The sequence below is a fragment of the Anguilla anguilla genome, chromosome 12 (assembly GCF_013347855.1).
Source record: "Anguilla anguilla isolate fAngAng1 chromosome 12, fAngAng1.pri, whole genome shotgun sequence".
Classification (NCBI taxonomy): domain Eukaryota; kingdom Metazoa; phylum Chordata; class Actinopteri; order Anguilliformes; family Anguillidae; genus Anguilla; species Anguilla anguilla.
Window position 1 is genome coordinate 7867757 of NC_049212.1, and position 26158 is coordinate 7893914.

Sequence of the window (26158 nt, forward strand, 5' to 3'; positions counted from 1 at the left end):
CTTTTAAAAAACGCACCGAGGACCAAACGAGCCGGAACGTTTATCGCCTGGACGGCGACGTCGGCAAGCTAATGCACCGCTGATTAAACACAATGTTCTTCCTTAGCGTCGTAATTACAGCGCAAAGCCGAGAACACTCAATCTATCAGACCGTCCTCTTCCTTTCCCTGCTTCCGGTCGTTCCTTCAATTGTGTGTGTGTGTGTGAGTGTGTGTGTGTGCGTGTGTGTGTGTGTGTGTTTTTCTGTGAATGGCTTTGACTGCAATCCAAACAAAAGGATATTTTCGAATACCACTGTGCATTTCCTGTCAGTGTTTTGGTCTTGAGAATGGCCCCAGACTAAGGGTGTAATTACACACAGGCTGTGCATCTATGCACGATACAGACAGATTGTCATGAAACAGACTAACAAAACATACCTCTGATTCAATCCCAGGTGTCTGTGAGGGGTTCAATACAAATATATCTAAGACAGAATCATACAGGCCATATGGATAATCGTGGGTTATTTCTATTTTATATGTTGTATTTCATATATTCACTTGCATTGTCCACGGTACAAAAACACTGTGAGGAGTCCAAAGAACCAGGCCTGGCATTGAGTTTTATCCAAGCTCCTGGATTATACATTTTGTTTTGCATTTGTTTCGCAAGCGTTTTACATTTTTTTGTTTGTTTGTTTGCTCGGTGCATTGCGCGTATAGATTGGCGGCCTGCCCTGTGCGTATTCCTGCCTCTCGCCCAATGCACGCTGGGGTAGGCTCCAGGACCCCCCGAAATCCTGCTCAGGTGTAAATAATGGATGGGTGGATGCACTGCGTGTGTAACTTTGGGTTGCTTTGAGTACCGCATCGCTACACGGTGGTAACGAAATGCACCGTTTCGAGTAACACACCGCTGAGCTGTGCCGGCGTTTCCACGGCGACGGTAGACCGACGAGACCCCGCCCACCGCAGGTTTGTACGTTCCTGACCTCCCGTCACCAGGACTGCGCTCCCACCGCAGCGGGAGACGGACTTATTCGCTCTGACGCGCGAGCCCGCTGTGAACATTCGCCTCCACCCGGAGAAACCGCTTCCACGCGTCAGGCATCGAACGCCGCGTTCAGCGCCGTGTCGGGCGGCGGCTGCACACGAGACGGATCGAGCGCCGCCAGCTGGTGACGCTTCGCGCCGTCCGCCCGGTAAAGCCGTCGGTTCGGAAAACGAACGAAGCGGCGAGGGCAATAGCAGGTAGCCCGCGGTACGAGGCTAACAAATTGGCCCAACTGTGCGCGAACTTGATTAAGCAACGATTAAGCACCCCGGGGCGGAGCGACAGCCGCACTTACCTGCAGCGCGTACGCGGACAGCGTGACTCGCTTTGTAAGACTGAAAATCCTGGGTTTTTCCCAAAATGTCCTTCCACGTTCACATCTGCCTGCTTCATACAGAGCTGTGATGCGATTGGACGCCTCTACGAAAGGTCAGCTTCAAATGAGCTCCCGGTTCACACGATTTGACTTGGCACTAATTTCGAGCCGTGCGCTATGCCAGGCTTAGCGCTGCTGCCAAGTCTGGCGTTACTGGTTTGGCGCCATGGCGGGTGTCTTGATACTTGTCATGTGAAAGCAGCTTTAAGCTCCCCCCTCTCTCTCTGCTCCTGTCCTCCCTCCTCTACTCTCTCCTCTCTGTTTTCATGTCTTCCTACAGTTAGTTAGCATGAGTGAATGTGCGAGTTAGTGCCTGTATGAGTGAGTGAGTGAGTGAGTGAATGCATGAGTAAGTGAGTGTATGAATGAGTGAGTGAATGTGTGAGTGTATGAGTGAGTGAATGGAAGTGAGTGTATAAGTGAGTGAGTGAATGCGTGAGTTCGTGAGTGAATGAGAGTCAGTGAATGTGTGAGTTAGTGAGTGAATGAGAATGAGTGTATGAGTGAGTGAATACATGAGTTAGTTGAGTGTATGAGTGAGTGAGTGAATGCGTGAGTTAGTGAGTGAATGAATGCGTGAGTTAGTGAGTGAATGAGAGTGAGTGAGTGAATGCGTGAGTTAGTGAGTGAATGAATGCATGAGTTAGTGAGTGCATGAATGAGTGAGTGGTTCTTTCGTCCCTGCGATACAAAGGTGGTATTGTTTCGAGAGCAGAGGCCAGTCCAGCGAATGACTACAGAGTCATGAGTCTTATTTACCTGAGAATCACATCCAGTACAGCCCCAGTAATGTGATACAGTCAGTTCCACACTAACAATTGAATCCACTGTGTGTGTTCATCCAACATCCTGCGCCCTCATAAAATCACCTGCACCATCCTCCAGCACATGCACCCCCTCCTTCAGTTCATACTCCACCCTACTGCCCCACCTACACCACCCTACAACCCTACCTAAACCACCCTGCAGCCCCGCCTTCTCCATCCACCTTCTCCACCCTACTGCCCCCTTTCTCCATTCTACAATCCCACCTACACCACCCTACAACCACGTCTACAGCATCCTGCAGCCCCCCCCTTCTCTATCCTACAGCCCCATCTACTCCATGGCCTCAGGCTGCTGTGCTTTTTAAGGGACAGCATTGCTGGAAATGCAAGTGGAGGGTGTTGTTTTACGCAAACAGCACAGCTGGATTTTCCACTGATTCACTCCCTCAGAATGTGGGGAGGACCAGGGGGGGGCTGGGAGAGAGTGTCTGCAGGACAAGGCTGTCATCACTGTTCAGCATCCATCACCAGCCCGGGAAGTGTATGTGTGTGTGTGTGTGCACATGCGTGTGTGTGTGTGTGTGTGTTTATGTGAAGTGTGTGTGTGTGTACATGTGTGTGTGAGGTGTGTGTGTGTGTGTGTGTGTGTGTGTGTTTGTGTGAGGTGTGTGTGTGGGTCTGTGTGTGTGTGTGGCATGCTATAGTGATCCAGGTTATTGTCTGTGTGTGGGCGGAGTGGAAAGAGCATTTGTCTTCACAATGTTGAGCAGCTGGACAAAAACATTTCAGCCGAGCTCCTGGAGTCTGGTGCCTGCTTACTCTGCGCTAGGCGACAGGGGAGGGGAATGTGTGTGTGTGTGCGTGTGTGTGTGTGTGTGTGTGTGAGGGGGCATGGCATTCCTCTGTACAGGATTAATAAACCTGCCGGCAGGGATTTGACAGGTTTAATTACACTAAATACTTCAACACTTTGGTTATTACAGTGAAAAACAAAAGCAGTGGGAACAACTCTGTATACGTGCATACGTGCACACTCTACATAATCTCATACGTGCACACTCCTCCACATATAACCTCACATACGTGCACACTCCTTTACATAAAACCTTGCATATGTGCACACTCCTTTACATAAAACCCTCACATACGTGCACACTCCTCTACATATAATCTCACATACGTGCACACTCCTCTACATATAATCTCACATACATGCACACTCCTCTATATATAATCTCACATACGTGCACAGTCCTCTACATATAATCTCACATGTGCACACTCCTCTACATAAAACCCCACATACATGCACAGTCCTCTACATATAATCTCACATGTGCATACTCCTCTACATATAATCTCACATACATGCACACTCTTCTACATATAATCTCACATACATGCACACTCCTCTACATAAAACCTCACATAAATGCACAGTCCTCTACATATAAGCACACATACGTGCACACTCCTCTACATATAATCTTGCATACGTGCACACTCTTCTACATATAATCTTGCATATGTGCATACTCCTCTACGTATACCCTCATATACATGCAAACTCCTTCATACAATGTCTAAAATTCCTTTTGTTGTTTGCACAGTTTAGCCTACAGAAAGGACTGTGGTGAACCCTTACACTATGTTGCTATCTGCTTAGGCTTACACGGCTAATCATCCTGAATATGATGATAACTCACATTCAAATAATTTCCACACTTTTGAGACTTACCAGTATGTCTTTCAGATATTATATCAGTTGCCAAATTCAGAAAATTCAAAAATATCTCCCCCAAATTCTGCCAATTCACCAGACGTTTTACAACTTAAGTTTGCACGATACATAACACAGTCACAGGAACACGAGTGACTCCCAGTGCAGCGAAATATTTCATGCCGTTGAGCATGCTCCTTGTGTTTCCCTGTACATATGGATAAACCTTCACACGGGGCTGGGAAGAGACTGGTTTATGGTCGCCGTGTGTATGCGGACCTCTGAGCCGCACATTCGATAATAATTAATTTATTCGTTTTTAATTACTGATACAGGTTGCTGTTTTTCCCCTGTGCCATACATGGCTGCATGTTATCGCCTCTCCTGCTCTAATGCTGTTTTTATTGCCTGGAGTAATGTACCAGCACACCTATATTTAGACTGGGTCCATTATATCAGTACTTCAGAGGCAGCCAATAGCAAGGCCAGTAATTAGCCTGGGGATTTCTGCTTTTCCATAAGGGTTGAAAGGATCAAAAAGACTCTATAAAACAGCACCATTCCTCTAAAGAATGGAGTCTTATTAGTCCTTCTGTTCTAAATATACAACAAATATGAGTACATAGACACACACACACAAACACACTCATGCACACACACACACACACTCACGCACACACACACACACACACAAACACACTCACGCACACACACACACACACACAAACACACTCATGCACACACACACACACACACACACACACACACAAACACACTCATGCACACACACACACTCACACACATATACTATATTGTTATATATATATATATATATATGTTATTGTGTTTGTAGAAGAATGTTGCTTATGATGTAAAAGGAAACCAATTTCATCGTTAACACCCAGAAATATTAAAGAAATTAATTTTTAAACAGGGAAAAGCATGACCTACTTACTATATTTTTATATATAGGCTATATTTATTAATGCTCTTTATTTCAATCATCACAATATGTATATATATATATATATATATATATATATATATTGTGATGATTGTTATATATGACAATAACAGTAAAAAAAAACATCACGGTCATATAAGAGATACAACAGTAAAAAATAAAAAAAAATATATATGCAGACGGGTATTATTGCGATTGAACTAAATCTATTGTACATCAAATGGCAGATGGTTTCTTCTTCACTTTATACATAAAATACATGTTGGGACAATGGGCCTCATTTATGGAACATGTTTATGATCACATTTGATCGTAAACTGTGCGTAAGAACATTTTCAAGAACAATTTCGGCATTCATCACCATTCATCGTCATCTGTATTTGTTCATGGCTGTTTCCTTATGCTAATCACATGAACAGGATTGCACATAATATTTACAAACAGCCAGCATCCATCATCTCATACAGCTGGGATACGCACAAAACAACGGTCTGCACACGTGTCGTGAATCTGATATTTTTTTTGTAGGAACATTTTTAAGAACAAATGTAAGAATAATGTTTTGTGAATGAAAAATATCTTTATATCGTTTCCATACCTGGTTTACGGGGTAAATGAAATGTAATATCTTAAATTAAATGTTGCTCACCTTATTTGTGACACAGCATTTATTCATGAAAGTCCAAGAACTAAGATGAGCTCCAAATAACTTCTGCAAATGATGTTGCTACCTTATTACAGATTTGCTGAAGGTGATGTTTAGAACAGCTTTTGTCTTTACTGCTTACACCATCTGAAATAATGTCAGACTGTACATTCAGATCTGCTGTATTACTTCCTTTCAACAACCTGTTAACCTGGCGGTATTCAATCAAAGACAACAGCAAATTATTTCAAAGATATTGGAATTCCATACTGATATAGAAATTCTGTGTAAGATGTTTATTTTCATTTAGCTACATCAATTAGGTGCCATTTTCAGCCCATCTATTGAAGTATATACAGTCCCCTCCAAAAGCATTGGAACAGCAAGGTCAATTCCTTTGTTTTTGCTATACACTGAAGACAATTGAGTTTGAGGTCAAAAGATGTACATGAGATGACAGATTCGAATTTCAGCTTTTATTTCCTGGTATTTTTATCTAGATTTGTTAAACAACTTATAACATATCACCTTTTGTATCAGACAACCCAATTTTTAGGTGAGCAAAAGTATTTGAACATGTGACTGACAGGTGTTTCTTGTTGCCCAGATGTGTCCTGTTAGATTGATTGGTTAAACAATAAATAGTTCTGAATGTCTACTCTTGGTTTTAGCCTTGGGTTTTGCCTGTGAAAACTGCATTTGTGTTATAAAAGATAAACTAACATGAAGACCAGACAGCTGTCTTTGGGAGAAAAGCAAGCTTAGAAAAGAGGGGAAATCGATCAGAGCCATTGCACAAGCATTGGGGATAGCTTGTACGACAACTTGGAATGTCCTGAAAAAGAAAGAAACCGCTGGCGTGCGGAGCAACAGATATCAAGCAGGTCAACCAAGGAAAACAACAGCAGTTGATGACAGAAACATTGTGAAAGCTGTGAAGAAAAACCTCAAAACATCAGTCAGTGACATCACAAACAATCTCCACAGGACAGGGGTGAAGGTATCTCAATCAACTGTTCGAAGAAGACTTAGAGAGCAGCAATATAGAGGCTATACCACAAGATGCAAACCACTCATCAGTAGTAAGAATCTGAAGACGAGATTACAATTTGCAAAGAAGTACAGAGATGAGCCACAAAAGTTCTGGAACAAAGTTTTATGGACTGATGAGACCAAGATTAACCTCTACCAAAGTGATGGAAAGGCCAAAGTGTGGAGAAAGAAGGGATCTGCTCATGATCCAAAACATATAAGCTCATCTGTGAAGCACGGTGGAGGAAGTGTCATGGCTTGGGTTTGCATGGCTGCTTCTGGAGTGGGCTCACTAATCTTTATTGATGATGTAACTCATGATGGTAGCAGCAGGATGAATTCAGAAGTCTACAAAAACATTCTGTCTGCCAACTTACGGAGAAATGTGTCCAAACTAATTGGGAGGAACTTCATCATGCAGCAAGATAATGACCCAAAACACACTGCCAACACAACAAAGGATTTCATTAGGGAGAAAAAGTGGAAGGTTTTAGACTGGCCAAGTCAATCACCAGACCTTAACCCAATTGAGCATGCATTTCACCTCCTGAAGAGGAGATTGAAGGGAAAACCCCCCCCCGAAACAAACAACAACTGAAAGAGGCTGCAGTAAAAGCCTGGAAAAGCATCACAAAAGAAGAATGCAACAGTTTGGTGATGTCAGTGGGTCACAGGCTTGATGCAGTTATTGCAAACAAGAGATATGCTACCAAATACGGAGTATTTGGACGGAGTGTGGCACAGTGGGTAAGGAACTGGGCTTGTAACCGAAAGGTCGCCGGTTCGATTCCCGGGTAAGGACACTGCCGTTGTACCCTTGAGCAAGGTACTTAACCTGCATTGCTTCAGTATATATATCCAGCTGTATAAATGGATACAATGTAAAATGCTATGTAAAAAGTTGTGTAAGTCGCTCTGGATAAGAGCGTCTGCTAAATGCCTGTAATGTAATAATGTAAAAATATTAAGTGTTATTTGCTTTCATTTACTTAAATACTCTCGGTTCCAATACTTTTGCTCACCTAAAAATTGGGTGGTCTGATACCAAAGGTGCTATGTTCTAAGTAGTTTAACACATCTAGATGTAAATACCAGGAAATAAAAGGTGAAATTCTGAACTCTTGTCTCATGTTCATCTTCTTATCTCAACCCCAAATGTATTCAGTGTATTGCAAAAACAAAGGAATTGACCTTGCTGTTCCAATACTTTTGGAGGGGACTGTAGTTTTACTCTTCATATTTGACATGAATATTATTCCAAATTGGAAATTTTTGTGAGAGTAGTTAGTTTTATACACAATTAGCGCCGACGTACTTTATTAGATTGTTTCAACAACAGTGTCGTCATAATTCATTGTCTGCAGGTGGCTTGCAGGGTGAGGGGCGTGCACATTGTTACCCTCTTCGTGGTTTGACATTAAAGTCAAAGCGGAACTGCATTCACTTTTATTCGACGTCTGCTTCAAGTTAGCGGAAGAACCGGATAGACTTCACGAGGTCCTGCTGCAAAAGCTGGACAGATGTTTTTGCGCCATGGTTTGCACTGAAGGTGCTGTCACGTCTGAGTGCTCCGAAGTGCGGCGCGTGCGACTGAACAGAGCCAGAGATGCAGGGGAGGCTCAGTTCATTGACTCGACGCCCATTTTTATATCGTAAAGTCTTCGATAAACAGAGACAGAGCGAGCGGTCTTCGGGTCGAGCTAACGCAGCGCATCTACACCGGCGCTGTGATCGATAGTAGGTGCCAGCTTGTGTTTTCACTCCTGTGCATTAGCCTATCTGTATGATTGCGCGCGCTCACGAAAACATGTTTTACAAAGGGAATCTGAGTATCGATCCAAAGGGCTACGTGTGCCGCGCTACCTTTGACCAGCCCTAGACTCCCGATTGAGTGAGATACACGCCTGGTGGTGTCAGAAGCCCGTTTCTTCTTTCGGGTACTGGTCTGCAGACTTCGGCTTCTCCTAACGAAGTGAATCAGGTGGGTTTGCAACCAGTGAAAACCTCTGACTGGTAGCCCTTGAGCATATTTTAGATCAGAACAAACTTTAAATGTATTCGTAACTTTGGACCCGTTGTGACAGAAAGCGGGATTATACAACAATATTTAGCAAATTAAGGCACCTGAACTGTTTTATGATTCACGGTCGTATGCTCTGTAAAGGAAATGGGGAAGTATTTCAATGTCTTTTTCAGATTTGTATTCCATTTTCGGTCGGATTTAAATTTAAAAAGCTCGTTCTGTAGGTTTTGCGCGCAACTCCCGGCAGCGCGATGGTACAATGGCTCGCGGTTGTTTGTATGGTCATACTGGCAACCTGCCTGTGGACAATTTTGCGCTACCTCAGAGCGGGAAGTCCGTCTACTGCGTGGCTCCCCGGGATGGGAAGGGACATTTCTCGGTGCCGAGCGACGGACTGCTGGTCAAACCCTTGCCTCTCTGATCACAACTCTGACGATGCCCCGACGGAGGGAGCAGACTCTGTCACGTTGATTTGCAAGCCCTCTGCTCTGGCCAGTCACCTCGTCAAGAACTGTCCGACTTTCTCTACTTTTGATTTCGGTTCGAGATGGAGCTGGCGCGCGAGCCCCTTCCTGCAGACGGTTTTCGGCGCCTGCTGGCCCTCCGACGGTGGCGTGCGCTTCGTGCGCGACCACCTGCAGATGAGCGACGACGGTCTGGTGGCGTTGGACTGGGCTGTAGCGGGAACGGCTGCTATGGGGCACAAACGGAGGAGGACGACGAGTAATTCCACGAATCCCGTTCTCCTTATCATTCCGAACTCATTTGGAAAAATCACCAGGAATGTCTTGAAGGTAATGTTAATGTCCACCGGGCCCTGTGTGTTATTGAAGTCTGTGTGTATGTCCGCTCGTGTGCCATGTCCCGTGGGAGGAAATGCTTCACGGTGTTGCTTTGTTTATAATATTTTAGTGGTTGCATTTTAACTATTTAAAGTGATTGAGTTTAACTGCGATAAATCACCAGCATGTAATGGAAAACTTTTTTTTCGATGGGTTTTCTTCAAAATTAAACCAGCCAAACTGTGCATGTGCGCGAAATTTGCATGTGTGTGTTCACCCGTGTGTGAATGCAGCTGCGTATGTGTGTGCCTGTTTGAGAGTGTGTGTGTGTGAGTGAGTGCAGCTGCATGTGTGTGTGTGTGTGTGTGTGATGCATACACGGCGGTGGTGTGTGTGGTTTTGATGAGAGCGAAACAAAGTTTCGAGTGCAGCCAGACAAAGGTAGGCGTTCACAGTGAGTCCTGGTGTAAGAGGCACTGTGCTTCACAGTAAATAATGGTGTAAGAGGCACTGTGCTTCACAGTGAGTCCTGGTGTAAGAGGCGCTGTGCTTCACGGTAAGTCCTGGTGTAAGAGGCGCTGTGCTTCACAGTAAGTCCTGGTGTAAGAGGCTCTCACTGAGCTGCTGTTTTCTGGGTCAGCCCTGAGCTGAAAGAGGGCCGCTCCATCGCTCCGTCCCGCGTGCAGGCGTGCGTGTCACTCCCAAAATGTCTGATGCCTGATGTTCCCCAGGCCTCAGAGTCCTGCACCCTTAGTACATAGCGCACCATCTCTCTCCCTCTCTCCATCTCTCCCTCTCTCCCTCTCTCCCTCTGCCTCTCTCCCAGCTGGATTTTCACCTCCGTGTTGGTCTGAAAGGTCATGCTGTGGCAAACGCTCAGTAGTGTGTGATGTCATGAGCCGTAGTCTATATCATGTCATGAGCTTGATGTATGGCATCATGACCTCTACAGCATGCTGTGTTTCATGAATGGGTTGTAAGGTGTGGAGTAGGGTGTTAGGTTGAGGAGTGGGGTGTAAGGTGTGAAGTGGGTGTTAGGTTAAGGAGTGGGATGTTAGGTGTGGAGTGGAGTGTTAGGTTGAGGAGTGGGGTGTAAGGTGTGGATTGGGGTGTTAGTTTGTAGAGTGGGGTGTAAGGTGTGGAGTGGGTGTTAGGTTAAGGAGTGGGATGTTAGGTGTGGAGTGGAGTGTTAGGTTGTGGAGTGGGGTGTAAGGTGTGGAATGGGGTGTTAGGTTGAGGAGTGGGGTGTAAGATATGGAATGGGGTGTTAGTTGAGGAGTGGTTAGTAAGGTGTGGAGTGGGGTGTAAGGTGTGGATTGGGGTGTTAGTTTGTAGAGTGGGGTGTAAGGTGTGGAGTGGGTGTTAGGTTAAGGAGTGGGATGTTAGGTGTGGAGTGGGGTGTAAAGATTGGAGTGGAGTATAAGGTGTGGAGTGGGGTGTTAGGTTGAGGAGTGGGGTGTAAGATATGGAATGGGGTGTTAGGTTGAGGAGTGGTTAGTAAGGTGTGGAGTGGGGTGTTAGGTTGTGGCAGTGGTGTAAGGTGTGGAGTGTAGAGTGGGTTGTTAGATGTAAGCAGTGTGAATGTGAGTCATAGTTCTGTGCTCTGAGTGCAAAGCTGGCAGTCTGTCACACAGGATGTTGCTGCTGTGTAGGTGTGGGTGTAGTTGGTCACATGACCACAGCACTGCATGCCTGTATTACCCCAAATGTGTGTGTGTGTGCGCTTATGTGCATGCGTGTGCGTATGTGTGCATAATGACTATTGGTTGGGTAGGCAACGTCTCTGCCATATCACTTGGATCCGTCCGTGCAGGTGAAGGAAGGATGGATGTAAGGAATGACGTGATGATTTTGCAGATGATTTTTCACAGTCAGAAATGTTCTGGGGTGGAGGAGGTTGAGCTCAGAGCAGGGCTGTGAGGTTGAGGATCAGCGAGGATGTGTGGAATGTGGGGCTGCAGAGTACTGGAGTGTGTGTGTGTGAGTGTGTGAGTGTGTGTGGTTGCGAGGGAGTGTGTGTGTGTGTGTGTGCGTGTGTGCGTGTGTGTGTGCTCTAGCTGTTGTCACTGATGGAATTCCACATCCTGTTGACAGTAAGACCACAGAGAGAGGGATAGAGCACTGGCGTGATTGTGCCTGTGTTCTAGAGCGCTTGTGTTCTAGAGCGTGATTGTCATCTTCCCTGTCCCAAAGTGCCCCTCCCCCGGCGTTCCAGAAGAGATTTTCCCATCATTTATGCCGTGGACTTTCACAAGACTGCCAATGTATTACATTTGAAAGGACCAAACAGTTTCCTGAATAGCTGCCATTTGGTATGAGACTGTACATACCGTGAGGGCTTGTGGGCAAAGACACAAAGAAGAACACAACACTCCCGCCGATGTCATTTTGGGAAATCTACTTGAGGCGCCGAGATGACTGTTCTGTCTGCCACCAGTTTGGCTCCGCCCACAAAATACATAATCAATGTTTACGAACACCAAAATGGCCACGATGAAGGTCATGAAGGGGACTAGTAGCTTACTAGCAGAAAAACACTACACTTGGCTCTGACATATAATTTAGAAACAAGGATTTAACCTTGGGGAGTGTAGTTTATTACCCGCTGCAAACCAGGAACTAACAGGGATAAATTCGATTTTTCTTTTTTGCAGTTTTTTTCCGTTGGATTATTCACTGAAACTGAATGCCACAGGGATTTCATGTTAATCTGTAATTCTCCTGTAGGATTTGGTAGGCTGGTCCTTGGATGACATTTAATATTTTTTGTTAGCAGGTGTGTGAATGCAGAGCCACATGCACGGTTTATATGACATCTATTATATATATATCTATACGGCTGCACAGTTACTGAAGCTGTTTGGAGAGGTGTTGTGCTTCACAGTAAATATTAGTGTAACAAAAGCACTGTGCTTCACAGTAAATTATGGTGTAAGAGGCGCTGTGCTTCACAGTAAGTCCTGGTGTAAGAGGTGCTGTGCTTCACAGTAAGTCCTGGTGTAAGAGGCACTGTGCTTCACAGTAAGTCCTGGTGTAAGAGGCACTGTGCTTCACAGTAAGTCCTGGTGTAAGAGGCACTGTGCTTCACAGTAAGTCCTGGTATAAGAGGCACTGTGCTTCACAGTAAATCCTGGTGTAAGAGGCACTGTGCTTCACAGTAAGTCCTGGTGTAAGAGGCACTGTGCTTCACAGTAAGTCCTGGTGTAAGAGGCGCTGTGCTTCACAGTAAATCCTGGTGTAAGAGGCACTGTGCTTCACAGTAAGTCCTGGTGTAAGAGGCACTGTGCTTCACAGTAAGTCCTGGTGTAAGAGGCACTGTGCTTCACAGTAAGTCCTGGTGTAAGAGGCGCTGTGCTTCACAGTAAGTCCTGGTGTAAGAGGCGCTGTGCTTCACAGTAAGTCCTGGTGTAAGAGGCACTGTGCTTCACAGTAAGTCCTGGTGTAAGAGGCACTGTGCTTCACAGTAAGTCCTGGTGTAAGAGGCACTGTGCTTCACAGTAAGTCCTGGTGTAAGAGGCACTGTGCTTCACATTAAATAATGGTGTAAGAGGCACTGTGCTTCACAGTGAGTCCTGGTGTAAGAGGCACTGTGCTTCACAGTAAGTCCTGGTGTAAGAGGCACTGTGCTTCACAGTAAGTCCTGGTGTAAGAGGCACTGTGCTTCACAGTAAGTCCTGGTGTAAGAGGCACTGTGCTTCACAGTAAGTCCTGGTGTAAGAGGCACTGTGTTTCACAGTAAGTCCTGGTGTAAGAGGCACTGTGCTTCACAGTAAGTCCTGGTGTAAGAGGCACTGTGCTTCACAGTAAGTCCTGGTGTAAGAGGCACTGTGCTTCACAGTAAATAATAGTGTAAGAGGCACTGTGCTTCACATTAAGTCTCGGTTCACTTGTTCTCCACGCAGCTGTGTGAGGCGGGCCTGGGCCACGGCTACCTCCCGGTGGTGTTTAACCGGCGCGGGCAGAACGGCACGCCCCTGGGCACGCCGCGGCTGCAGCAGTTTGGCGACCCGGCGGACCTGCGGGAGGCGGTGTGCTACGTCCGGTACCGGCACCCCGCCAGCCGGCTGTACGCGGCGAGCGAGAGCACGGGCTCCGGCCTGCTCCTGTCCTACCTGGGCGAGTGCGGCTCCTCCAGCTACCTGACCGCCGCCGCCTGCATCTCCCCCGTCCTGCGCTGCCAGGCCTGGTACGAGAGCGCCCCCTGCTGGCCCTACGGCTGGGCCCTGCTGCTCTACCAGAAGATCTGCCTCAGCAGGTACTGCTCCCTGCACACTGTATACCACACACTGCATACTACACACACCCTGCATACCACACACTGCATGCCACATACTGAATACCACACACACTGCTTGCCACACACACTGCTTACCACACACACAATGCTTGCCAAACACACTACATACCACACACACTGCTTACTTGCCACACACACTGCTTGCCACACACACTGCATACCACGCACACTGCCTACCACACACACTGCATGAAGCACCTGGCTTACAGATGCTGATGAAGATAGTGATGACGATGGTAAAGAACACTCGCTTGTTTATTGCATCTTGATTCAGCAAACTCAAATTCTGAGGACTTATTCTTAAATAAATAACCCTGCCAAAGCCACATTTGACACCATAAAACCCGAGTTCATTTGCCACTGAAAGCACTGTGCTCTCAGTCTCCCTCTTGCACCCGTACTATGACTTAACGTTATGATGTAGGTTGACGTAATGACTGCAAGTATCAGGTGTGATACTAACTTTGCATTGTCTTTTTGCAACACCTTTTTAACATACAGCAGTGGCAACCAACGCTGTTCCTGGAGACCTACCGTCCTGTAGGTTTTCACTCCAACCCTAACAAAGCCACGCCCCATTCAACAGCCAGAGATCTCATTGGGCTCCTAATTAGGAGAATCAGGTGTGGGAAGTTAGGGTTGAAATTAAAACCTACAGGACAGTAGATTACCTGGAACAGGGTTGGTTACCACTGATATATAGGGTTGTAAGTCACTGGATGAAATGGTAAAAGGTGAAGGTGATGATGATGATGATACTGATGGTGATAATGATGATGATGGTAGTGAGTGACCCTTTCGTGTGCCCGTGTCTGCTGCAGGTACAGGACGGCCCTGGGGGAGGTGCTTCCCGCGGACAGGCTGTTCTCCAGCAGCTCCCTGCGCGGCCTGGAGGAGGCGCTGTTCTGCGGGCCGGCGGGGGGCGGGGCCGGCTGGGAGGCGTACTGGGAGCGCAACGAGCCCCTGCGGGACGTGGACGAGGTGGCGGCGCCGGTGCTGTGCGTGTGCAGCCGGGACGACCCGCTGACGGGGGGAGGGGCAACGGGAACTCCGCCCCTGGAGCTCTTCCAGAGCAACCCGCACCTCTTCCTGCTGCTCTCGGCCGGGGGGGGCCACTGCGGCTTCGCCGCGCCGGGCGGGGCCTGGAGCCACCGCGCCCTGCTGCAGTTCTTCCGCGCCGCCACCGACTTCTGCGCCGGCGAGGAGCGGGCCCGGCTGGCCCCGCCCCCCCGCCGCAGGGGCCCGGGGGGCGGGGCCAGCGGCAGGGCCTTCCGCCACCGCAGCGCCAGCACCTGCAGGAGGCCGGCGGCCTGCCCCCCCGCCGTCCGCGCCGTGCCCTGCTGGCAGCGCTCCTACACGCGGTGACCCCCCAATAGCCACACCCCCCCAGCGCTCCTACATGCACTGACCCACATTTGGCCACACCCCCCCCCCCCAGTGCTCCTACACGCACAGACCCCGGTATGGCCACACACCCCCCCCCCCCCCCAGTGCTCCTACACGCACAGACCCCGGTATGGCCACACACACCCCCCCCCCCAGTGCTCCTACACGCACAGACCCCGATATGGCCACACGCGTGTAGGAGCACTGGAGGGGGGGGTGTGTGGCCATACCGGGGTCTGTGCGTGTAGGAGCACTGGGGGGGGGGGGGTATGGCCACACCCCCTCACCCCCAGCGCTCCTACACGCACAGACCTCGGTATGACCACACACCCCCCCCCCCCCCAGCGCTCGTACACACGCTGACCCCCCTACAGCCACACACCCCCCGCCAAGCCGCTGAGGCCACACCCTCCAACTCAGTCACTGTGAGGCCACGCCCCCCTGGCCAAGTCACTGTGAAAGGAACGTGAGCACACAGTGGACACGCTGCCTCTGGGGCTGAGGAGTAAAACTGGGCCCTCCTTCGGTTCCAGAGTTAAAGCTGGGACCAGCAAAGACGGCAGTCGGTCAGCTAGGAGTGCAGATTGCACCTCCCTGCATCGTAGCAACAACGGTCCAATTAACTGCTGCAGAGTTGTAATTAAAGGAGGCGAGAGAACAAATGAGATTGATTTGTTGATTTCACTTTTAAAAAATCACGCTCGCCCCTTGGGGATGTCCTGTCTTATCTGACAGCTGTGGGTGTGGGTTTCGGTTTTAGCCCAGCACTGCAACAGCTGATTCAGCTGATTAACCAATCACGGTCTTCAGTCAAAATCCTTATGACGTGTACGAGTACGGTCAGGTGCGTTAGTGCTGGCCTATGACAAAAACTAGAGCACACTCCGGCCCTTTTCGGATAAAATTGGACACCCCTGTATTGCTTGCATAGGTGTCAGTTGTCATATTCAGCATTATTGTACTGTTGTGTAATGTCTCATTTGACTTCTCAGAATGTTCTTCTTTTTTTTTTTTGTCTGTCGTGGGTTCATATTATTAATGTGTAATGTTTGGCGTTAGGTCTTAAGTGCTGTTATAGTAGGTTCATACCAGGGGTGTCAAACTGAGCCCCAGGGGGGCTGCAGTGTCTGTGGGTTTTTGTGGTTTCCTTTCAGTCAGCTGCCAATTAAGACCTTGAGAACATGGAGCGTGGATTCATTATCCAATCGATGACTTAAATGAACCACTGGTGCCAAAAAACACCTTAAAACCAGCAGGCCCTGCGGCCCTCCAGGACTTTTTTGTTTGACACCCGTGGTTTGTGCAGAGAGGTCTAAGCGGGGGGGGGGGGGGGTCTGTGTCCTCTTCCCTGCAAACATCCCTGCTGAAGGTGTTGAGTTCTGTCCTGCGTTTTAGTGCCAGTCATAGTCACTGTTGAAGGGATGTTGTCGACCGCGACCGTGCCGAAACCAGCCTGGTAAAGCCTTGACCGTTCCAGTCGTCCTGGGGAGGTCTGATTTACCCTCGGCCTGCCCTGAGGGTGAACTTTGGGTGTGTTTTGGCGTCGGTGTGTTCTCGTCAGAGGTGGGTAACCCGGCTTCAAAGAGTAAAAAGACTGACCATGTTTTTGCTCCACCACCATGCACTAAACCAGCTGACGCTAATTAGCATTAGCATTAACATTAGCATTAGTGTAACATTAGCATTAACTCTTCACCATGGTAGGAGAACTAATTATTGTAATCTGCTGGTTTAGTGCATGGTGGTGGAGCAAATACATGGTCAGTCTTTTTAGTCTTTGAAGCCGGGTTACCCACCTCTGGTTCTCGTGCTCTTGCAGTCTGCGATTTGAATGTACTGCTGAGGATAAATTGTACTGATCACTGTGAGGCGTATCTCTTTTTTTTAAATGCTCGCCTAGCTGTGCTCTCTGAGCTGTTTGGTTAGCGCGGGTTCGATAATAAATCAGTCGTCCGTTTCGTCCTGATGCTTCGGCTGGCTCACTGATCTGAAAAGCAGTTGCAATCCTGAAATATACATTTTACTTCTGCCTTCACTTCATACAGCAATATCAGTCTCTGTATATTCTGTGTTTACAGTGTAAATCTAAAAAGCACCAGTAGACAGTTCAGCAGCTGGTGGTAATACCGCCATTTTGGATCTTTACTGGGAGGTGTTTGGTTTCTATCAGAAGGTAAATGCTATATGCATATAAACAGGGCCAATTTTTTGAAAAACTGAATTTCAAAAATTCAGATTCATCTTTAGCATATACATGTAGTGCTTAACTGCAGAAACTGACGGCCTGATTATGTTTTTAGACTTGGAATAACTTTTCTATTATTTCAGTAATTACTCCTTTCCTTTCAATGTTAGCACGGTAGGCTGCTGTTGAACGTTAGTGCTAATTATGTTGATTTGATTGGTTTCTGCAATTAAGCACTACATGCGTATGCTAAAGTTTGATTTGAATTTTTTAAATTTCAGTTTTTCATGGCCACCCAGTTAATCAACCACTGTAATTAATCCCTGAAACTAAATTGAGTTGTCTGCCCTGCCCCCCTTCCCCACTATCCCCCCCCCCCCCCCCCCCCCACTCTGCCACACCCTGTCTTGCCTGGCCATGCGGACGCCTTGATATTTGAGTAGAGCACTACAGCATTGACACAGGGCAGCAACAGCATCCCACAATGCAGTGCAGAAAAGATGTAAGATGAAAGTATAGATGGCCTTGGAGAGAAACTTTTCATTAAAAGTGCTTAATTTTGCTTACACAATAATAGATTCAGTCACAATGAGTCTGGTTTCATAGACACACACTGCAGCAGAGAATACTTCTGTGTCTCACTGTGTTTTCAGTCTTACCTGACATTTGAAAACAAAGTTCCATTCTTCTGTACATCTGAATAAGAAGATTGCCATCTTCCAGCAGCTGCCTATTTGCACATTTAAAGACATTGTGTTCGTGAGATTACTGCGCCATCTTGTGCTCAGCATTAATATTGCACCCAGCATTTGCGTTCTCCAGCCTATGAAGATTATTAATATTATACTGCAGATTCTTCTTTCGCTTACGGAGCAGTGTGCTTTTCTGTACAATATCAGGCCTGTGACATAAAAATATATAAACAAAACGTATAAGGAATCCACATTTGCCCTGATGTAAAGCTTTTACACATCCATTCATTAATTCGGATAAGAGGGTACGTTACATCATTACATTTTTGCAATTCGTCGATTGTAGCGGACTGGAATGAGGCTTGACAGAGGGAGCTGTTGGCTTTGGGAACCTATGACAGAACGAGGCAGGAGGACCTGGCGCTGTAGGCAGGTAGAGGATGTGGCTGGTAATAGAACACGCAAGTGAGAAGCAGACCGAGGTGGGTTTAATAAATAAACAGGAAGTGTGTAAGACAGCGAGACTGCGGGTAGCAGTGCGGGTTTCGACGCAGCAGCGGTTGCACAGCCAATAGCAGAACGGGACACAATAGCTAGCCTGTGGCGCGCGGCCTCGATCCGCAGATCGACTCGCCACAGAGCGACGTCGGGAGATCGGACGCCTGAACGAATGTTGGCTTGGCAGAGGGAGCGAAGGGGGAGTGATTGCAGCGAAAAACCGTCAGGCCTGGATTTCACCTTCGCCTGCAGCTTGTTCACGTGCAGGAAGAATGACAGAGCGCAGCCCTGCCGTGTTCTTTGACACGAGGAAGTGACGAGATCGAGAACAGAACCATCAATGGTGGCGATGGTCCAGGAGGGGAACAGAAACTTTGCTGGCGAACCACATGGACTTTAGTTTTAGGTGTATTTGACAGAGGTTTCAGTGCAAAGCCAGCCGTGCTTTCAGGAAGCTGTCCAGCAGGAAGTGTGAACTAGCGTCTAGCGAGCCCACCACGCTGTGCCATCAGCGTATAATGGGATGGAGGAACTTAGAGCAGAACAGGCAATGCTACTGATACGCTGAGAATAGTGTGGGGCCTGGGATTGAATGTGTGTCTGTGTGTGTGTGTTTGTGTGACTGTGTGTGCGTGCGTGTGTGTGTCTGTGTGTGTGTTTGTGTGACTGTGTGTGTGTCTGTGTGTGTGTTTGTGTTTGCTTGTGTCTGTGTCTGTGTGTGTGTGTGTTTGTGTGTTTGTGCGACTGTGTGTGCGTGCGTGTGTGTGTTTGTGTGTGTCTGTGTGTGTGTTTGTGTTTGCTTGTGTGTGTGTGCGTGCGTGTGTGTGTCTGTGTGGGTGTTTGTGTTTGCTTGTGTCTGTGTGTGTGTGTGTGTGTGTGTGTTTGCTTGTGTGTGTGTTTGTATTTTTGTGTTTGTGCAGCCACCTGCGATATGAAAGGGACCGGTGTGTGATTATTACATAAGACATGCCCAAATGCACTAAAGCACACAAACACTCACACACAGCTGAGTAAGGTAAAGTCTGACAAACAGTGAAGTAAGTGCTGGGTAAGGCAGCAGGAGGGGGGAGGAGTCAGTAGACAGCAGGATGGGGAGGGGGGGGGGGGGGGGAGCCAGCAGACATTGGGAGGGGGCGGAGTCAGCACACAGCAGACAGCAGGAGGGGGCGGAGCCAGCTCATATCTAGAATTATCTCCACTAATCAAAAGCCAAAGTAGGAGCTTCACCAACAGGCCAGATAAGCCAGCCTGGTAAGACATGCTGTACTACAGGACAGGAGTTTTCTAGAATGAATTGGGGCTGCAAATTTAGCATTGGAATCAGAAGGAACAGATTGGCACACTTTTCCTGGCTCCTGTCTGTCCAGAGGGGCCAGTGGGGGGACAAACGGCCGTGCGGGTTGGTGGGCACCTAAACGAGTCACATGCTCACACCCACAGGTTCTGCTTATACCAGCCAAATGGTACATTATGTGACACATTACTGATTAATGACTACTGAGAGAACACACAAGGCCAAGAGCTAAAGATCACTACTGCACCACCATCACTGTGACCCACCACTAATCACCAAACACCACTGTCACCATGACTCACCACTAATCACCAAATACCACCATCACTGTGACTCATCACTAATCACCAAACACCACCATCAGTGTGAATTACCACTGATCACCAAACGGCACTGTCACCGTGACTCCCCACTGACCACCAAAAACCACTGTCACTGTGACTCATCACTAATCACCAAACACCACCATCAGTGTGAATTACCACTAATCACCAAACAGCACTGTCACGTGACTCCCCACTGACCACCAAAAACCACTGTCACTGTGACTCATCACTAATCACCAAACACCACCATCAGTGTGAATTACCACTAATCACCAAACAGCAGTCGCCGTGATTCACCACTAATCACCAAAAACCACTGTCACTGTGACTCATCACTAATCACCCAACACCACCATCAGTGTGAATTACCACTAATCACCAAACAGCACTGTCACCGTGACTCACCACTAATCACCAAAAACCACTGTCACTGTGACTCATCACTAATCACCAAACACCACCATCAGTGTGAATGACCACTAATCACCAAACAGCACTGTCACGTGACTCCCCACTGACCACCAAAAACCACTGTCACTATGACTCATCACTAATCACCAAACACCACCATCAGTGTGAATTACCACTAATCACCAAACAGCACTGTCACCGTGATTCACCACTAATCACCAAAAACCACTGTCGCTGTGACTCATCACTAATCACCCAACACCACCATCAGTGTGAATTACCACTAATCACCAAACAGCACTGTCACCGTGACTCACCACTAATCACCAAAAACCACTGTCACTGTGACTCATCACTAATCACCAAACACCACCACTGTGACAAACCACTAATCCCCTTCACTGTGACCCCTTCAGAAACACCACCCTCAGTGTGAGGCAGAGGCAGGTTCGGCACAGCAGGGCTGACCTGCCGGTGACCCCTCAGTGTGTACCTGTTCTCACAGTGTGCATCCGTTGCCCTGAACCCAGTGTCCCCGTGTTTCTGACCATGTGACACACCCACCTCTTCCAAATGGCCAGGACTGCAGCAGATCCCTCCATTACGTCACATGACTGCGTTTTGTCCAATCAGCGAGCAGGCGCTGGCCTTGTCAATGAGACAGCCGGTCCTGCGCGCTCAGGCCCAGCAGTCCTCTCGTACCTACGGCGCTGAGCAGAGCTGATCAGAGCTCACGCCCGTACGTGAGTTTGCCGGACGTGTCGCGCCGGTGCCTTGCCTACCTGGAGGATGGGATCATGGGAACAGGTGTGCGTGCTAATGGCGGCGCCTGAGCTCCGTAAGCCACAGGCTGGAGTATTTTAGCCGAGCGGAGGGGTACCAGAAAGCAGGAGGAGGACGCGCAGCGCGGAGGCGCTGGCAGGGAGAGGAGAGGAGCGAGCAGCTCTCTTCCTGTTTATTTGAGCAGCGCTGGGGCCCTCCGGAGATCAGCGGCAGAGGAACGCCCGTCACGGGGCGTGGCCACTGGAAGGGGGGGGGGGGGGCACTAAATCCGCAGAGAGCGCAAGAGGGTACATTCCCTGCGGTCCGGCACTGGAGCGCCCCCTGCTGTCCGGGATCCGGTCCGTAGCGTGCCCAGCACAGACCGAGGCCAGGTGAGACGCCATTGGCTGCCGAGTCACCAGAGGGAGGCGGGCTGCTGTCGTCAGGGTTACGTCAGCTCTGGGCTGGTCTCGGGAGTTACGGGAAATCGGGATTAAAAAACAAAGGAAAAAAAACGGGTTATAAAGGCGTGGCATGGAGAGGGCTGAGGGGGTTGGGTGGGGGGGGGGGGAGGGCGGGGTGGCAGGGCGGGGTGGGGCAGGCGGAGCGAACGTGTCACAATGCCAGTTTTAGAGGAATGCCGGACTCCTCATTCCGCATGAGCTTCCTGTGGGATTGCTATTTGTGCTTCCCAGCGGCTTATCTACGCTCAGAGAAGACCAGAACGTTCCGCGCTTCTGCGTTCCACGCGACAGGCCCCGAGCCCTCGCGGACCGCAGCGCGCGCGCGGCGGACGAAGCCTCCCTCTCCTCCCGCAGAGCTACTTTCGGCTCGGCTGCGGCACAGGGACGCCAAATCGCGCGTTTCTCCTGCCAGCCAAAAAATATTCAAATCAGGAACGGTGCCGATGGTGGTGCCAGCACTGGCTGGCAGGGCGGAGCCCGGCAAACGCGTTTGATCTGAAGCGTTACTGGAGCGGTTTGCTGTGTCATGTACAGCTGTGCCAACGATATGTGCCTCAGGGGGGGGGGGGGATGCTGGTCTGCGAGTTCAGCCCTGAATCTCTCTGGACGTTGCTGCCGCACTGTGTGTGTGTGTGCGTGTGTGTGTGTGTGTGCGTTATATTCGTTATTCAAAATGAGTGTTTGAGCCGTGTAAGGCTTGCTTTTGGCTCGCGCTGTCCCTTTAAATTTCCTTAAGTGTCATCTGGCACGCACCCCGCTCTGCTGAGTCATTGGGTTCAGCCTGGTTTTGTAACCTCCACCCAACGGGACCTCTCATTGGCTCCCGGACCCGCTCTGCAGCTCTCACGGTTGGCTGCCAGCGCCACTAATCAGTTCTCTTTTGCTGAAGTCAGTTCTTAAAGTGACAGGAGCCCTGCTTTGATCTGACTTGAGCTGCACACGCACACAGGGGTTGAAAGGTTCCTCTATTTGCTGATGTACAGGTGTACAGGAGGTGACACTAATGGAGGCTCACAGAAACAGGCTCACAGAGGAGCAGGAAATGGAAAACTGAGGTGATTTCATCTTTAGACGTGCTTATCGAGTACGTGGTGCTTCCTGTCCTCGGCAGACCTGCAGGACAGTCGTCTGACCCAATCGGATTACAGACCTGGCAGGCCTTCCTGTCTGTCTGAGCCATTTCTGATGCTGTGCTTAGGCACAGGAACTACAGAACAGGAAGTAAAGCACAGGAAGTGCTGCAGTTCACTAGCGCTGTCTGTGGCCTCACACACGTCAGCTGCGTTACAACCCGCACCTGTTTGCCAATGAACGTTTGCTATGTACGTGCATATGATATGATTTAATTGGCTAAAAAATGTGATTGTTCTCTCCCTCTCCTCACTTTAGCTAATGTGTAGCTAGCGCTCTGCTGCAAAATGGCTGCCATGCGTCACCCAGGTGGGTGCTACTCATCGGTGGTGGGTGAGGTGAGTTCCCACTCATCGCCGTAAAGCACTTTTGAGTGTTTGGATATGTTCTTTATAAATGCAATGATTCATTCATTCAGTTATTCATTCATACGTATTCGCTATGGGCAGCATTTCACGGCTGAAGTGTGATTCAGCAAGGGCCTGTCTGTTTGACGAAGAGGACCGTTTCCTGTGTCCTTCAGGACGCTTAGCTCAGAGAACAGTCACGGATCCGGTCGGAGAGCAGGCCTGTGGCCTGTTCGGGGGGGCAGTGGGCTCCAGGGTGCTCCTAGGCCACAGCAGCAACGGGACGCGGTGGCGTGAGTTCGAAGCGGACAGCGCCGAGCGACGCGCGCGGCGACTGGGCAGGAAGGAGCATTCCTCCGCGTTCGCCCTGGCCACGCCCCCCTCCCCCGTCCCCCACAGAGCTGCTGTTCCGTTCCACGCGGCTCTCGGCTCCGTAGCAAATTCCTCTCGTGCTTCGCCGTGTAAAAAAAGAGAGAGAGGAAAAAGAACAAATCGATGCTGTGCTGCAGTGCTCTCATTTGACTGTCTGCGTTGTGTTCCTCTCCCGGAGAGGTTGCTCTGTGACTGCCCTGACTGACCTCTGCGTGATGTCACGATGACAGCCATCACTGTCCGGTCTGTGATGTCATAATTACAGCCATCACTGCCCGATCAGTGATGCTGTGGTGTAATAATGACAACATTTGCGGTCTTCTGTGCAATGTCACAATGGAAGCTACCCTAAATGGCTCTTTCAAATTTAACTAAAGTTCCTCTCGCCCCACCCCTACTCTCATCCCGTCCTTCAAATTTTGTTATTATATTGTCTGCATACCAGATGACTTTGGTCTGACATATTTCACTGTTATTTACTGTTATACAAAATAAAAGATGATAACTTATCTGCAGCAGATCTGAACTGGGGGACACAAAGCCTTATAAGGGGCATAGGAGATGCACAGTGATCTAAATCAGCACAATCTGTTGTATGCAAATAAATATATTGCTACTTTGGATTATTTAATTTCTTTCAGACAATGTTTCAAAAAAGACAAATGCCTTTTTGAGGGCAGACATTGCTTCACAACCATTAAGTCAAAATATAAGATGCCTTAAGGATACATTTATTTCAAGAATTTATATCTAAGCTGGTTTATCAAGTAATTATTCATGTCGTGTCACGGGAGCCAGGAGTAGTCTACATTCCTGGTAAGTAAACATTAGACTCCTACACACATAAGCAAGCTTACACTGCACTGTTCATTGTGTAAAGAAAAGAAGGAACACACACGACAAACATCCCTACCGTAACGTGTTGCATCTTACTTCCCCGTTAAATAATGGATGTATTATCGTGCAAACACTTGAGACATATGGTCTATGTGCATTCCATCTGGTGTATTACTGTACTAATTGAACGACAACGGCAATTATCCTTAATACGTGTTAATTACCCTCCATGGCGATAAATTGTTATTTCAATCGTTTTCTGTAGCCTAGCGCAGATGTCTCAGCTGATTCGCTTTTTCAGACGATGAAGAGTCAGGCGATTGTCTCGCGGAACACGAAGTTCCAAAAGGCATCCCTGACGTCAGGTCTGTGTCAGGGTGGCCCGCGCGTTTACGTTTCCGTCAGTGAGCTGTAATAACAATAGCCTATGATGATCTATGATTTAATAACGATCCAAGCGATTACTGTTGCTGTAACTACAAGTGTGTGTGTGTGTGTGTGTGTGTGATTAATAATATTGTGATTAGAATTAAATCGACTTATCTGTTGATCGGTCCATTATGCCAGTAATGAAACCATTTAAAAATAAAATTATACTTATGTAACTTATATTAAAGATAAGACTTTATTATGAGAGCCGCGAAATACCATATCTAAATTACATCATGCTCGATAATCCAGCTGGTACTCATAAATAACAGATCGGGACCTCGAGTAATAAGGATTTCTTACACATAGTTATTCCCATCATGCAACACGAAAAAAATACTTTGTTACAACTTTCCCTTCCAATAGGGGGTCATTTTCTCTCAAAATATACCATTTTATATTAAGACTAAGCATTGTGTGGGAACTATTCTTTTATTTTGTTGGTGTTTATGAAACAACCTAAGAATTATACAAACTCTACAAACATGAGCAATTACACGTAGGCTACATTAGGAAAGAGAAGTTAGGTTGACCGACGCAGTCTTTTTAAAGGAAAAAATGAATTAAACAAGCACCATTACAGGGACAAGTTCGCTCTGTTTCGCGTAGGATGATTGCTTAAAATTCAAAATGATTTGGCATATGCATATTTTTAATTTAGACAATTTCGTAAATGTTTTCCCTGCCTAGTTCCTTGCGAAATACTTAATTGGCTGAGAAACCTGGCAATCATCATCTATACATGGTGGACGTCAGAGCTGATCTTTGACGTTAGAGTTTGATTGGCCAGCTGTTCATAAATGCGTCATCGCGCTGCCAGCTGATCGGAGTGAGAAGCCGGTTTGTTAAGAGTCAAACGCGAGGCTCGAGAGGTGACTATCGGCGCTGAAAACTGCTCACAAATAAATAGAAAAAGTGGGTCGTGGGTCGAGATTCCCTGAATGGACGTTCATGAATTGTCTTGAAATGTAAGCTACTTGCGCGTAACCGGAAGATTTTGCAAATGTATTTTGAAATCCTGGTCAAGCGGAAGGCATTTTGTGCTGATTCGGCGGAGCTGTGTAAGTTGGTTGAGGATAAGGGTTGATTCTGAACGATCGTTTCATAATTGTTCGTCTGTTTTTTGTAACTAAGGTCACAAAGGTAGCACCGAACGACTTGCTTTTAATATGGATTTTAGCGGCTGAACTAAAGCTACAAGAAGAAAACCTTCGTTTACACGACTTTAAGCTTGACGGACGACAAAAGTTGCATTTCCAGTAAGGTTTCTTAATGTCAGGATTACAGTTGCGTAACGTCGGCATGATTTATATAGGACGGTGATTCACAAAAAAAATCGGATGAACATAATCATCTCGTGATATAACCGTGATTTAGAGGTG

General features: G+C 47.9%; 1 protein-coding gene and 1 long non-coding RNA gene across 2 annotated transcripts; both read left to right on the forward strand.

Moving 5' to 3' along the window:
• Positions 1–7938: 7938 nt before the first annotated feature.
• LOC118209211 (protein ABHD15-like) lies at positions 7939–15055 on the forward strand. Its single transcript, XM_035384381.1, has 4 exons — positions 7939–8521; positions 8788–9357; positions 13248–13600; positions 14464–15055. The coding sequence occupies exons 2-4, from the start codon at positions 8815–8817 to the stop codon at positions 15005–15007; spliced, it is 1440 nt and encodes a 479-aa protein (XP_035240272.1). The 5' UTR covers positions 7939–8521; positions 8788–8814; the 3' UTR covers positions 15008–15055.
• A 7275-nt stretch (positions 15056–22330) lies between these two features.
• On the forward strand, positions 22331–24131 carry LOC118210060. The gene is made up of 2 exons (XR_004761801.1): positions 22331–22715; positions 23050–24131. It is a non-coding gene; the product is annotated as an uncharacterized LOC118210060 (long non-coding RNA).
• Positions 24132–26158: the final 2027 nt, after the last annotated feature.

What these genes read in the sequence shown, in the direction of transcription:
- LOC118209211 (XM_035384381.1), top strand. Translation starts at nt 8,815, where the DNA reads ATGGTACAATGGCTCGCGGTTGTTTGTATGGTCATACTGGCAACCTGC. An exon ending in TCACCAGGAATGTCTTGAAG is followed by an intron (nt 9,358 to 13,247) that starts GTAATGTTAATG and finishes TTCTCCACGCAG; the next exon opens with CTGTGTGAGGCGGGCCTGGG. An exon ending in CAGAAGATCTGCCTCAGCAG is followed by an intron (nt 13,601 to 14,463) that starts GTACTGCTCCCT and finishes TGTCTGCTGCAG; the next exon opens with GTACAGGACGGCCCTGGGGG.